Source organism: Phyllostomus hastatus, unplaced genomic scaffold (assembly GCF_019186645.2).
Source record: "Phyllostomus hastatus isolate PE091 unplaced genomic scaffold, TTU_PhHast_1.1 phas_contig_34, whole genome shotgun sequence".
NCBI classification, from domain to species: domain Eukaryota; kingdom Metazoa; phylum Chordata; class Mammalia; order Chiroptera; family Phyllostomidae; genus Phyllostomus; species Phyllostomus hastatus.
The window spans coordinates 55,613,239-55,628,334 of NW_025333857.1; the positions used below are offsets into that span (position 1 = coordinate 55,613,239).

Sequence of the window (15,096 nt, forward strand, 5' to 3'; positions counted from 1 at the left end):
TGCCCCTCCCTCTCACTCCTCCCAAGGCTCCCCAGGGGAGGGTTGGGGTGATTTCTCTGTATTTCTTTCTGCCAAGTAGCCTTATCCGAGGCCCAGGTCCACGACGAAGCTCGCTCTCTTTCCTAAGGCAGTTGTGGGCTGTCTCTTGGTCTCATTAGTGCTCCTCAGCCATGTCTCGGTCTGCAATGTTGCTACATGAACCTAACATCTCAAGGAGTAGAATTTTGTGTGTGTCAAGAAGCTCACTAATGGCGTAGCTATGCAACGTTTCACCTGCATGTAGTTGAAATTGATTTGCAAACCAGATAACTTGGTGGCAGTGACGATGAGGCTCCTGCACAGAAATCTTCTCACAAGTTGTAACATACTCGGGTTCCAGAGACTCTGCACAGTAGGCAGTGTGCCACAACTCTGACGAATTCGTTATATAAAAATCCTCACGTATATCTCCCTTGGTTTTCAACCTGCTAACCTGCTTTAAAATAAAATCTGCTAGTAAGCTACAAGAATAAATGCCGGCCGTTGAGGGAGGGCTCGGAGTACTGATGGCTACCACTGTATTTTACCAGCCTTTTGGTCACTTAGAAGAGGTGCCAAAGATCAAGGAGAGGAAGGTGGTGGGCTACAAGTGTAAATTCTGTGTAGAAGTGCACCCGACGCTCCGAGCCATCTGCAATCACCTCCGAAAGCACGTCCAGTACGGCAGTGTCCCGGCCGTGTCCTCCGTGAAGGTGAGAACTGGGAAGGTCTGGATGAGCGTTCTTGTGTGTGAGCCGTTGGAGTTACTCATTAACCCTGTTGCTCAAAGCAGCTCTGGAAAGGGCGTCCCAGAGTGTGCGCATTCCTGAGTTATTATGCTTGGATCGGTCTGGCTTGTTCTGATTTCTTTGCAGGTTGGACCTCCCTCATCTCTCGTGTTTCGGCCTGGTCGCGTTTCGATCTGGTTCCCTTCCACGTGGATAGTTTGGTGGATACGGAAGATCCGGGCCTCTCGGTACAGGAGGCCTTAGGTCCCCCTTGTCTTCTGCATCTAGTGCCATTAGGTGTTTGCCCTTCCAAGTGGCCCAAGCTCTTAAGAAGAATCAAGTGGGTTCTGTTCCCGTCATCTTCAGCTCCTCCCACTGCCTGACTTCTTACTGTTCTTTCTCATCGGGCTGGAGATACAGAGAGCCCAGGAGAACCTGCCTTTTACCTCTTATCCTGGGTCCTCTGAGGTGCAGAAGAGGCATCAAATCTAAAACTAAAAGCCTTATTAAGTCACAGTTGGCCCTGAGAGCCTGTCAACCTGATTTGTCTCCCATCCTTCCTCCCTGTACGTTACTGACAAACACAGGCCACCTGTTTTGAACTTCATAATCCTAACAGCAGCCACTGTTTCAATAACCTCGCCACCATCCCTGCCTCCCAGGACATGTCCAAGCACTTGTCATGTCTGAGCAGAGGAGTTAGTTCAGGGTCCTGCTTTTTCTCTCTGGCTATATGAATATATTTTTGGCATCAGCCCTGCTTGATTTTTGTCCTGTTTTGCCAGTGTGGCATGGAGGTAAAGCTTCTGCTTTGCTTCTTTGATGACTGAAGCCTCCTGGCTGTCGGCAGAGCAGTGGCACCCGGGGGCAGCACTGGTCAGCTTCTTCCCTGCCGTGGCCGTGTGGCCCAGCCTTGGACTCACTCATGGGAGACAGAATGATTCTTCCTATAATCCAATGATCCAAGGAGCCACCTTGAAACCTGAGTGGCTTAAAACCAGGCTGCTTCTTAATATTTTGAACTGATTATACAGCAACCCTCCAGGCAAAGGGTGAAGTCATGTCATCATCTGCAGGGTGGGGATGAGCGTTGGGGGGGCAGAGAATGGGACCTTTCATTTTCCTTTATTTTCCAAGGATGCCCAAACTACTTGGCTTGTTTCCCTCCCTCTCTCCCTCCCTTCCTTCCTTTTTTCTCTGAGCCATAACCCTAACCCTGCTTTATGTCAGTTTAGGTGGGATTGCAATTTGAATTTTCTTTTTTTTTAAGATGGGAAATAAGTGAATGAACTGTCTTCAAAGTAAGAGAACCCCTCTCTCACCCTGTGTCACCCATGTTGCCCCACATGACGAATGGCTGTCGGGTTTGCTGTCCCTCTAGAGGGAGCTGGAGAGGCAGGGAAGGAAGCTCTGTCAGGAAATGCTGATGAGTGTGGGAGAATGAAGGGAGAGGAGAAATGCTGGGGCAAATGACAATGGATATTTATTTTGTTGGTGGGGCATGTGTGTGTGTGTGGTTCTCTTAGCAGGAGGCTGAAGACCCTTCCCACTTGTTCCTGGATGGATTGGAAGCAGCTAAAGATGCCAGTGGCGCCTTGGTGGACCGGGTGGATGGTGAACACTGCTTGCTTGATGGAATGTTGGAGGATGAAACCCGGCCGGGGGGATACCATTGTAGTCAATGTGACCGAGTCCTGATGTCCATGCAGGGGCTGCGTTCTCATGAGAGGAGCCACCTGGCCCTGGCCATGTTTACCCGCGAGGACAAGTACAGCTGCCAGTATTGCTCCTTTGTTTCTGCTTTCAGGCACAAGTAAGTGCTCTCGAGTGGTCGCAGGTGGTATCCGGGAGGAGGTGTCATAGCGGAAGGCAGCTAAGTGAGAGCAGGAGAAGCTTGGAGGAGTCAGCAAACACTGCTCATGGTTCTCGCCTGCTATGTAGTTGGCTGTTACCTTGAACCTCGGTTACCTCATCTGTCAAGTGGGGCTAAGAACAGGTGATTGCTTGGTTGACATAAGATTTGATTTAATGCAGGCATTTTTCAAAAATGACGGTTTTGGAAGTATTGCTGTCATTTGCACAAAGAAAAACCAGAGAGTCGTTAAGTTTATTGGTACATGTGTCAGACGTTCATCCAGAACCTAATCATCCTTTGAAGAGTAAGTTCCATTTGGGAAATTGAGTGGCTAGGAGGTAAAATTAGGACTATTAACCCATGTGACCAAAAAATCATTGTTTGATATTTTTGAAAAGACCTTGAAGGGGAGATAAGTTGATGGATGCCAAGGAGAAGTTCAGGGTGGTTGAGGAGAGAGCTTCCTGCTCTTCATCACAGCTTGGGAATTATAAATTTGGGGTTTTGTGTAAGGCTTTTCAGGGTGAGGAGAAGAGGAATGGTTCTGAGAAGGAACAACCTTTTGCTGCCTTTCTCTGTCAAATGTGTAAGAGAGATAAATGTTCGATAATGTTCTCCATGGTCTTGGATGAAGGTGACTAATTGTAAGACTGACATGCTGTTTATTTTTGTGATAATTGAAAATAAATGATGGGCTGTTTGCCTCTCTAAAAAGATAAAGTGCTAGTTAGTGGATACTGAAAGGCAGGAGGAGGCACTGCTTCTGCAGAGGTTAGGGTGGGTTACAAACTAATATTATTCAGAGCCTAATAGCCAATCTTTGTTGTCAGATCAAGTGCTGGTATAAAACTTATGTAGTTCTCATCAATTCCATGAGTATTTTTTAACAGCATCCATCACATTTTCTGACACACAGTAGACCCTCAATAAATCATTATAACAAATGAATATGCCCTTGTGCTAGGCACTGGGCTGGAGGCTTTGGGGGAAAGGAAAGATGAATAGAACATGGTCAGTGTTCTAAGGGAATTTAGGGTCCACTTGGGTGATAAATAAAGCAAGCACACAAACTACTTGCATAGGAAGGCACATGCCTTTAAAAATATAGGTCAATAAAATGCTGTGGAGGGTCAGAGGGGGGAAATGTTACATCACTTTGGAAGAATCAAGAAGGTTTTATAGAGTAGGAAGCATTTGAGTCAAGTCTTAAAGTAGGAAGATAAGGCTTGAATCACTGGGAAAGGGCATGTGATGTTGGGAGCAGGATGAGAGTGCAGGCCTGGGAAAGAGAATGTGAGGCCCACAGGGGCTCAACTGGTTGTCCGGTTTGACTAATCTGTAAGATATACATAAAGGGATACTGGCAAATAAAGTCTGAATGCTGGAGCAGAGACCATATTTGGAGTCTTTGAATGTGGAATTAATACTTTATAATTTACATTACTGGTAAAAGAAGACCCAGAAGAGTAAAGTCCTCATAAGTGCTGACATTTATTGAGCCTCACTATGTACTAGGAACTTTGATGTAGCATCTCCAACAGCCCTGAGGTATGAGGTATGGTGCTATTATTATCTCTGTTTGATATAAGAAAACTTGAGGCTTTTAGTATAGAAAGCTTATATAACTTGCCCAAGGCCACGCTGCTTATAAGTCATAGCTAGGATTTGATCCCAGGCAGTTTGACTTCACAGCTCATGCTCTTGAGTTGACCAAAAAAAAAGAAAAAAGAAAAAGATGGAGGATACCAATTAGGAGGCCATGATAGTAGCTGATCCGAGGACTGAGGCTAGAACTTTGGGAGGAGACTGGGGTCTGCCTGACATGGAAAAATTGACTTAGTATAAGGGCTGAACCACAGGGTAGAGTACACATGGTGGAGTTCAGTCTGGTTGGCTGAAAGAATGCTAGTGCCCTTGATGGAAACAAGGAAATGAAAGGGAGAGTTTGTTTTGGAGAAAAAAGAAAACTGATGGGTCTGGTTAGAGTGGGCTGAGTCTAAGGCAGCTAAAGGACATCCAGAGGGAGATGTCCGGAGGTGATCGACAGTGCTGCCGTGGAGCTCAGGAGCACAGAGCATGTCTAGATGGTAAGCAGTACCGTTCCCAAATGAGTCATTTGGAATGGAATCGAGTTCTCTGGGGCAGTGATACAAATTAGGACTTCATCCCACACCTTGTTTTGTAGATTTATTACTTTTTTAAACTAATAATTGTGAAATCCTAGGAATGCATTATAGTTCAATGACATCCTTATAAGTTGCTTCTGGAAGATTAATGTACAGCAAACATGGTATCACATGACTTCCTGTAAACACACCTGCATATTTTTTTAAAGATTTTATTTATTTATTTTTAGAGAGGGAAGGGAGGGAGATAGAGAGCGAGAGAGAAACATCGATGTGCGGTTGCTGGGGGTTATAGCCTGCAACCCAGGCATGTACCCTGGCTGGGGATGGAACCTGCAACACTTTGGTTCGCAGCCCACACTCAACCCACTGAGCTACGCCAGCCAGGGCACACCTGCATATTTACAAAGACTTTGGAAACAGCTTGTTGCAAGTAGTTCAGCCACTTTGAAACCTCCCTTCGCTACTCAAATGCTATCTCTTCCTTCCCTTAGCTTCCCCTCCTTTTAGAGTAGGCGCAACTCTTGGTCTTTTCTTTACTTATATATTTTCTGGTAAGCACTATCATTGGGAAGTAACAAAATGACTGAACAGCTTAGAAATGGGATTTCTGGAAAAGTGCAATTAAAAAATTTTGTGTGCAATTTTTAACCCTGTTGTTTTTTTTCTTTTTTTTTTTTTCCTTCTACATCAAGTTTGGATCGCCATATGCAAACCCACCATGGACACCATAAACCATTCCGGTGCAAACTCTGCTCCTTCAAGTCCTCCTATAACAGCCGGCTGAAAACACATATACTCAAAGCTCATGCTGGTGAGTTGGTATTCATGACACACACGTTTTCGGAGTTTGAAATCCAGTGGTCTTCGCTGAGTGAAATTTTGAAATCTCTTGCCAAACACATGAGAATAAGACATTCCTGAGATGGTTGTATGTTTAGTTTTGTTTTAACCTAATAAAGAAGAATTGAGGAATCACCAAAGCCAAAATTATATTACTTACATGTCACCCATGTCATAGTTGATTAGGTTACTAACAGCTTTTGTTAAGAAAAATTTCTAAATTTCCTGGTCTGTTTAATGGAAACACTTGAATTGTTACATCCACTAAAGATAGTCCCCAACTAAAATAACGTTATAATCTTAAGGAAGTTCAAAGGAACAAAGAATGAAAGGCACATAGTAAGATTTCTCATGCAATGCCTTAGCTACTTTACAGACACAAAATAAGAAATGGCTTTGGTCACTTCTTATCTTTTGTCTAGAATTGGAACCCATCCATATCAGTGTACCAGCTGGCGTTGTTGTGAGAGGCTGCGTTCAGCTTCAGTGAATTTATTTTTGAAAACTTTTTTCAGCTCATTTGCCCATTTCATTATGGGTGATTTAGAGGCACACCTGCCCACACTGCCCTCAGTGTTCAGCAGTTTTTGACCATAAATAGCTTGACCCCTGTGCCCCATCTTCCACGTTCACCCAATCTTACCCTGTGACTTTTTTTGTTTCCCTGGTGAATAAAAATTCCTCAAAGGGGAACAATTTGCCAATGTGGAAGAGGTGAAACAAAAAAATGGCAGAAACCTTAAAAGGCATCAAAATTGACAAGTTCAAAAACTGTTTTGAACTATGGAGAAAACGTCTCCATAGGTTCATTGCATCAAATGGAGAGTGCTTTGAAGATGACTAAAGTTTAAACATGTAAGAATAAATACAAAATTTTTTATAGATAAATTCCAGTTGTTTTGGGTCCCCCCCTTGTATTTATTTAATCCTCACGACAGTCCTAACAGGTAGGTGGTGTTGTGACCCTCAGTTTCAGATGAGGATACAGAGACTCGGAAGGATGTGAACTGCTCAGAGCCATGTAGCCATTCACTAGGAACTTGACTCCAGAACAAACACATCCTTGTCACTGGCGAGATGCTGCCTCCCTGTTTTTTCTGCTCTTCTCTATTTTGCCTATGGTAGAGGATGCCTACAGGTAGATAATCAGAACTCAGACAAGAGAAAAAGGCTTCATGATGTAGGAGGGGCAGTAGGGTGGGAATGGGAGCTTTTCCATGATTTTCTGAGTCATTCTCAGAACCCCCAGCTCAACAGCAGTGGGTGGCCCACCCAGAGGTTTTGACAACCTCAAAGGAACTTACATCAAACACAAAGGAATTTTGGGAAATGAGGTCTCAGAGTACCTAGCTGTACTATCCGATTCTTTTACAAGTCAAATCTCCTCCCTGAGTTTCCTCAGCTAAAGTATTTAGATCCTAATTTGAAAATTTGCAAGCAGCTATAATTCTTCTTGTTTATTAGCTTCTCTTGTGTGGTTATAAAAACCACCCAGAACCTCAGTCCTTCCTTCACTTTTGCCATCTCCTCAACCCCCGTAGAAATATGGTCTAGTCTCTGCTATCTCCTGAGTGTTAGGTCCTGTCGAACTGGCTTAATGGAGTAAAACTACTGAAGTCTTCCAGCTGCCCTGGGCCCCACTGGGCATGGGGAATGGGGCAGGGAGTTTAGACAAATGGGCTTTTCTCTATCTGTGAGTATTTTTATACCTCCAGGAAAATTCCAGTCAAGTTCATAGAGTAAGAGGCTTCGGGGTTCAGGTCATTCTTTTCTGACTGTCTATTGTAAATTATTCAGCTGAGACACCATCCTGGTGTTTTTTCCCATAGGCCCCAGCCTTGTCAAAAGCACTTTGCACAGTGGGAGTTGGGTAAATGATTTGGCCTGTGGGAAGGGCTTTGAAAGAGTGCCAGAGGCTGCGCACTGGCTCCAGGGCACTGAGCTAACGTGTGTGTTCTTGGAGCTGCCCTAGCACACTGGCCTTCTGTGCTCATTGGTTGGAGAGAAGGCAGCATCAAGAGAGAGAGAGAAATATAATTCAGCTCTCTCTGGCCTTGGGACCTTGGTGTCCAGGAATGACCCTTAGCCACGGACAGTGGCTTGGCTTCGAGAAAGCTGATACGTTTTCCAAAGGACTCTTGACTCATCTTGTCTGTTGTAAATGGCTTTGTTTAAAAATCTCTTTTTAAATGATAAAAAGTTGTGTAGATGAACCAAATAACCTGGATTTGAATTCTCTTTCAAGTTGGGCTACTTATAACCAGTAAACAAAGTTCGTATAGCCAGGCTTGGATTTAAAAAACTGAGAAATGGAATCAGGAGAGGAGTGGTGTTATTATATATTCTATGGTGGGACAAAAGTAGGTTTACAGTGGTGAGTATGCAAAACATTGTAATCTTGTATTGTTGTTATTGTAGTATCTCCCATATGAACAACTATAAACCTACTTTTGCCCCACCCTGTATGTGTAATACATATATATATAATATGTAAACATGTATATAACTAATATTTATAATATTTAGCAAATGTCATTGTTCATGGCCCAGCATTATCCTGTGACTCCTAGGTAATGGTTGGGGTGTCTACTGACAGGTGTTTTGTTCGGATCCTCTGACTTCTTTGAATTCTGTTCTGCCTTGGGCTGTAGCATGTTGTAAAACTCAAGGTTAATTTCAAGACTTTCTTGGAAACCCAAGCCCTGGGGGTCATCATCGGTAGAGAGTAGGCTTTAGGCAGAACTTGGGGTGTGAAACCATTTAGTGGCAGGGAGGTAACCCACTCACTTGGCCAAGGAGGGCAGAGGTTTATCTTCCAAGTTCTGCTTCACTTAGTAAACCCAAGACCGTCAGGCCGTCAGCACATCACCTCTGCCCTCAGCCAATGTCACTGTCCCACAGAATTTTCATAACTGCCTTTCTTCCCCTCTTATCCCTCTACTTCCTTCTCTTTTTTCTCCTGTTTGTTTTTGTTTTGTTTTTCAGATTTTATTTATTTATTTTTAGAGAGCGGGGAAGGGAGGGAGAAAGAGAAAAACATCAATTGGTTGCCTCTTCCACGCCCCCAACTGGGGACTGGCCTGTAACCCAGACATGTATGTGCCCTGACCAGGAACCGAACCAGTAACCTTTGGGTTCACAGGCCAGTGCTCAATCCACTGATCCACACTGGCCAGGGCTCTCCTCCTGTTTTTAAATTTCACCTTAAAAATAAATGTTAAAAATACTTGTTGATTAGAGAGAATTTGAAAATGAAAGAAATATAGTCCATCATCCATAATCTTATTATCTGAAGACTACTGTTGTTAACATCTGATAGTCTTTCCTTTCAACCATTTCCTTTACAATTATTTTTAACAATTGTGATTATAATTTAATCTAAAATATATTATGCCTTCCTATGTATTTCTGGGAGTATTTTGTTTTTCTGAGTTTATTACAAACTCTTTAAGAAAATGACAATCCATCAAGAAGATAGGCCCCCATTTACTTAATCATTTCCCTATGGTTGGAAATTTAGGTGGTTTCATATCTTTTTTTAAGCACAAATAAATGCTTATTTCTAAATAAAGCTTTCTGTGTATCAAAGGATGTTTCCTTAATATAAACTCTCAGAAGTGGAATTACTGCATTGCAGACGTGACCATCGTAAGCCCATTGTTATAAAAAGCAAAATGCCTTTCCTAGTTGATTGTACCCGGGCAACACAACAACATAAGCAGGCCCATGTCATGGCCTTGATTCTTAAAACGCAATTAATTGAAAAACTGACTTAGGGCAAAGGCAAATTATACTCTAATCTAGTCATAGTGATTTGTGTTGTATTTCAGGGGTATAAAAATAATTAAAAGAAGGAAAGTACTTATTTTAATTGAAATATCCTGTTTATTTGAAAAAGTAGAGCCTCGGCTGGTGTAGCTCAGTGGATTGAGCATGGGCCTGTGAACCCAACCAAGGGTTGCCAGTTCAATTCCCAGTCAGGGAACATGCTGGGTTGTGAGACAGGTCCCCACTGGGGGGTGGGGTGGTGTGTGAGAGGCAACCACACATTGATGCTCATTTTTAATGCTCATTTTTAATGCTCATGTTCTTGGTGCTCATTTTCCACCATGACAATCAGCCAGTTAAAGGAACACTCCCTCAAGGAACTCTCCCTCTCTCCCTCCCTTCCCCTCTCTCTAGATATAAATAAATAAAATCTTTAAAAAAGAAAAAAGTGGAGATACACACACACACATATACATACCTCTCTTAGTTAAAAAAAATGACTTAGTTTTTACACATTTCTGCATTATTGACTACATAGGGAAATGGGGTTTTATGCTGAGGCTTGTGAGCTGGTCCAAACCACCCCCTCCCTCTCCAAATCACTATAGGATGTGTGGAATTGAGGTGTAGAGTCAGCAAAGAAGCAAAGAATGAGACCGGCACAGTAGACTTGCACTGAGTGATTTCGTGCTAGAAAGCCACTGATAGACCCTTGGAAAAAGAATTGAGTGTGTTATTTTTCTGCCCATGATATAAAGGCAATCTTGGACAAAAACTGGCTTTGTTGTTTCTAGTACAGAGAAGTGGGGAAGAGAGATGGGAAGACTTTCTGGTGGAGGTATCGCAGACATTTGGTTTCGCACCCTGTGGGGGACAGCCCACAGGCTCCTCCAGTAAGTAGAGCGTGGAATGAAAAGGAACCAGGTCACTTGATTATGGAGCTCCTCGAAGAGTGTCAGTCCCAAAGGAGTGCTGCGGCTGTGGGAATGGGCAGGTGCTTGGTCTGTGAGGGTTCTCAGGCCCCGAAGCTTGAGCAGCTCTTCTGTAGGGTGAATTAACCACGTTGTTTTGTTTTCCACCCCCTCCTGCCCTCCTTTCCTCTTGTTCCGTCTGTCCCTTGCCCCCATCTTCCAGGTGAACATGCCTACAAGTGTTCTTGGTGCTCATTTTCCACCATGACAATCAGCCAGTTAAAGGAACACTCCCTCAAGGTCCACGGAAAAGCCCTGACCCTCCCCAGGCCACGGATTGTCAGTCTTCTCTCCTCACACTCCCACCACTCCTCCCAAAAAGCCAGCCCGGCCGACGAAGTGGAAGACTCCAACGGTAAAATGGGTTGCCCAGCCAAAATGAACCACTTCAGGTTGAGGCGGGCTGGGATTCATTGCCAACTGTTCTTTCTAGAGGAAAATCTTATGCAAAAACATGGTGGTTCAAGTGAAGGAAGAAACATGGAAAGGTTGAAGCAGTCTAGAAATTGGAGTTGGATGGTGTCTTAAACTCTGGGGGCGAGTGTTTGGTGCCGACGCCTATGAGCAGCGTTGCTTGTGGAAAGTGCACAATGTGTGGGGTGGGTTAGTGCTGGATTCTTCCCCTGCAAGCAAGAAAGGATGGAATACCAGATGTTTATTTCTTTGTTTACTTATTTACATTCTGTCTTGTTCTTAAAAATATATGTGTGCTTCGAAGTGTGTGGGGTGTGACATATGTAAATTAATAACAGAATTCAGAGTAGGAACATTAAGGGTGAGTGGGTGGGGCGAATATGCCCTGTTGGGTCACAAGATGATGTAGGAGTATTGCAGTGGGGTTTTTTTATACCTGAAGGGTGTTGAGAAAGGATCGTCTGGGAGGAGGGTTGAGCTGCCCAGCTTTGGGCTCTCAGAGTAAATACAGGAAGCCATTGAGGGGATCTCCTCACTGGCAGTGTAACAGAAGGTATGGCAGGGGGCAGGGAGAGAGAGAATGAGTTCATTACAGGTGTGGCCTAGTGAGCAAGTGGATCGTTCATTGTTTTGATCACATCAAGAAACAGAAGTGTTTTTGATTACAGCAGTCTGAATATTTCCCAGGTCAGGGAGGGAACAGGCTATTTCCCCAAGTCTGCTATTATGGTCTTGGGAGGAGCTTAGTGGACTAGAAGGAAAGTTTGTGGGCTCTTGGAACTTAGGCTTGGCTTTGAATCTTACTTCTCTCAATGCCAGTTTTATATTCCTGGGCAATCTTAGTCTTGTACTCGCATATAAAACTGGATAGAGATAACTCTTTGCCTTGAGAGATGAATGAGAAAACATACACTGATGAGAACTAGGTGAAAGGCCTAATACAACACCTGAAACATGGTAGGTATTTAACAAGTGGTCATTTTGTTCCTGTGACTTTCATCCTTTGATTGAAATTCTGGCCTTTGGAACCTTTTATAAGGACTGTGAATTGGGGTTATTTTTAATGCAAGGGTTTAAAAATGTTGACTCTTCAGGTAACCTGAAAATCTGACAGCCCAACATGTCAACATGGTCTAAGTATCAGATTATCAAGGGAGTACACGAGTGATCTTTATTCATGAGGTCCATCAGAAGACAGCTGTAGGAGGGAAAGGAAAGGTAAGTCCTGAAAGTAACAGCTGCCTTTATTCAGGTGCAGAACTTGGTGGCCTTTCCTCCGCACGTTATTGAACACTAGCCTTACACTCAGTAGCTTCTTACTGGTACTCCTGTCTTAAAGGACTTCTGTTTAACAGGGAAGGTTTGTTATTATGACTATGGCTTGTGATCAGGTGAGCACACTACCTCCTTAACTGCTGTGTAGTGGTTTAAAATGCAGGAGGAAGCCTACATTGTTGTTTCCAGGAGAGCTTTACAGTCTCAAAGCCAGGGGTGGGGGAGAGTACATGTGAAAGAGTATAGAAAATGTCCCCTTCGCACCTTGAGACTGTGTGCATTGGAAAAGATCGTGTGGCAGCAAAGGGCAGATTATAATTTGATGTGAATTTTCAGATCTTTACTACCATGATTTTTAATGAATCGCTTTCATCTGAAATGCAGGCTACACCTGTGGAGCCATTTGGGTGAAATTGATCCATCCAAATGTCATTTCCAGCAAAGACTTCACCTGGGACATTTCTTTTAGTGTTATGCCTTCCTTTTCCTTTGTCCTTCTGACTAGAAAAGTGGGTCTCGGTCACAGGATAAGGGAAGCCCACAGACCACTCATTGCATGGATTATCTTCCTCGGCAAAGGCTAAGAAGAGTTAAGTTCAGTCAACTTCCTGAGTCTAACTCTATACCAAGAGCTATACTGTAGCAGAAGAATCAGAGGAGAGTACTAGTACTATTCTATTCCTCCAACAGCTTACAATCAGATGTTTAGAAGATAGTATCAGTACCTCCATCTGACCTAATCACAACCCTAAGCCTGACACTTAACCTTCGGGGGAGCTGATTTCAGATTCTCGGAAACCAGACGAAGCTAGGACCTTGGGGATGGTGGTCACAGAATCACGACTATATGATACTGAATAACTCACTACATAACACAGATAGTCTGTCTTTATTCAGCCACAGGAAATAATCTGCAATATACAGAAGTGGTATTTTTTTCTTCTAAAGCGAGAACATAGTGACCGTGAAAGCCCTGGGTGGCAACTATGCAGGGAGGCCTGTGCTGTTTTTAACACATATAAATAACCAGTATCAGTGGGCTAGAAGTGATTCATTTGATGAAAAAAACCCACTTAATTAGAGGGTAGGGCAAGCAGAAAGAAGGCATCGAATAGTTTATTCATCCAATAAATATTTTCTTGAGTCCTTACTATAGGTCTTGCATAGTTTTGGATGCACAAGAATGATGGCGGAGGTCAGAAATGAGAAGACTGTGTACTAGGGAGTTGAGTGGTGGATTCCTATAAACGGCTAAGTCTGGGGGTGGGGGTGAAAAAAACAGCTGTGGGGCTAGACAGTAGCCTGTAAATCACGCCTTGAACGGTGTTTGAAACACGCCTGTGAAACCCAATTGCACATTTTAATAGGGAGAAGCTGTGGGGCTATTGGCTCTCAGTCCAGGTTTCCCACACTGCAGATGCCAGGACACTGTGAACACAAGAACCAAAAATGTGTTGCAGGCCTAGGCGGGGGGAGTAGAGATCCATAAAACCAGGGAAATCACCAGTGTGTCCTTGGCTTTCTGATTCCCCAGTGAGGGATGTGAATAAAATGAGTTGACATGCTCACTGCTATTTGCAGTTGTCAAATGCTTGCAGTCTTGAGAGCGAGCCAGCCAGTCTTCTTTGGCAGGAGGAAACAGCCTTGAGAAAGAAGGTTCTCCCAAAGCTGCTCTCCCTCCCAACCCAGAGGGGAGCCTGCAAGGGCAGGAAGCTGAGAAGGTGGAGGGGAGGTTTCTCCCCAGCTGCCTGGCCACACACCTGTCCTGTCCATAAACAGAGCTCTTGGGCTCTGGGCTGTCAGTCTTGACAGGTTTCACCAGCACGGGAATCTTCTATGTGTTCTTCCTGATCGACTGTTGGAAAGAAAAGCCGCAGCTGTGTGATACTGGTTCTGTGCATAGGATAATGGGAAATGACACGTAATGCATTGCTATTCTAAACAATGCATTAAGTGGAAATCATAAGGTTGTCAGCAAAAGGAAGTGCTCTGCTCTGTTTGTGTTTACTGGGTTCCTTCTCCTGCCGTATAAAATATAGGACTGGGTTTTATCAGGCTTTTTCCACATCTGCACTGTCAGCACAGAAAAATACACATACACACATGTCTATAAAATAACAAAGAAAACTGGAACAGCGTAGTTTACTTAGGAGATTTGTTTAGGTCTGAGAAACTACACAATGCATGGGCAGTGGATAAATAATTTAATATTCAGCTATATCATTTATAAGAAGTCAGGCCAGTGGTGACATTCCATCTTTTTCCTCCCTCGAATTTCCCCCCAAAGAATAGATTATGTTATTTCTTCTACCCAGTTATACTATATGGAATTGTCTGCTTTAGGAAATAGCTACTGTGATACGTTTAAAATAGAAATGAGACACTAAGACCAGGTGCAAAATAAATAAGGTGAAGGAGGGCAACATAGTTATTTCATTCATGCCTTGGTTAGCAACCCAGGGAAAACACAAGAATTCTTGGTTGTAATGTTCTCCCCTTTATTATATAGGTCTCACTATTGTCCACCCAGCGGAGAAGTCACTGCTCTTCGGAATTAATAGAAAAATGTTGTAAGGAGCTTTGTGATTTGTGTGTGTGTGTGTGTCTGAAAGATTTTCTATTATTTTCCGTTGGCTTTTCTGTTCTAAACTCGAGCATAATATTTGCCACAAACACTGTTTTTTATCAAGACACCTCTCATCAAAGAACCGTGGCGCTTCTTATCATCATATCAAAGTCCAAGTCCTCTTGGTTGCATGTAGGTTTACCATTTGTCGCCCTTCCCCCCATTCCAGAGCAGCCTCGCTAACAGACGCTGATGTCTGCAGCCGTCTCTGTACTTGACACGGCCGCATCAGCTTCTTCATTTCTGCTCCTGTGCCTTCCACAGAGCTCTGCTGGGACTGTGGGAAGAATTTCCTCCCTGTCTGCTTCTTCCGACAAGTCTCTGACTTTGACTTTCCCTGAAGAACAACTTTTACTGCCCACTCTGATTACTTGTTTTATCAAGATCTCGGTGCTTTTTTTTTATATTTGTGGATATGCTATTGTATCTCTCCCCTGATTTTCAAATGGGGACAGTTAGATAGGGACTTATT

The 15,096-nt window shown here is 43.6% G+C and overlaps 1 protein-coding gene across 11 annotated transcripts in view; it reads left to right on the plus strand.

Annotated features, from left to right (window-relative positions):
• ZNF462 (zinc finger protein 462) overlaps positions 1–15,096 on the plus strand; it is a 139,698-nt gene that overhangs the window by 59,948 nt on the left and 64,654 nt on the right. For 8 of the 11 annotated variants that reach the window (XR_006785850.1, XM_045840191.1, XM_045840192.1 and 5 more), the window contains 4 exons: positions 570–731; positions 2,273–2,559; positions 5,423–5,541; positions 10,473–10,664. Coding sequence is in view for 10 of the 11 variants with exons in the window: in XM_045840191.1 (XP_045696147.1) it covers positions 570–731; positions 2,273–2,559; positions 5,423–5,541; positions 10,473–10,664 (760 nt within the window). In the remaining variant the exon portion in view is untranslated. The remainder of the gene's footprint in view (positions 1–569; positions 732–2,272; positions 2,560–5,422; positions 5,542–10,472; positions 10,665–15,096) is intronic. The other 3 variants (XM_045840197.1, XM_045840198.1, XM_045840196.1) reach the window with 2 other exon arrangements.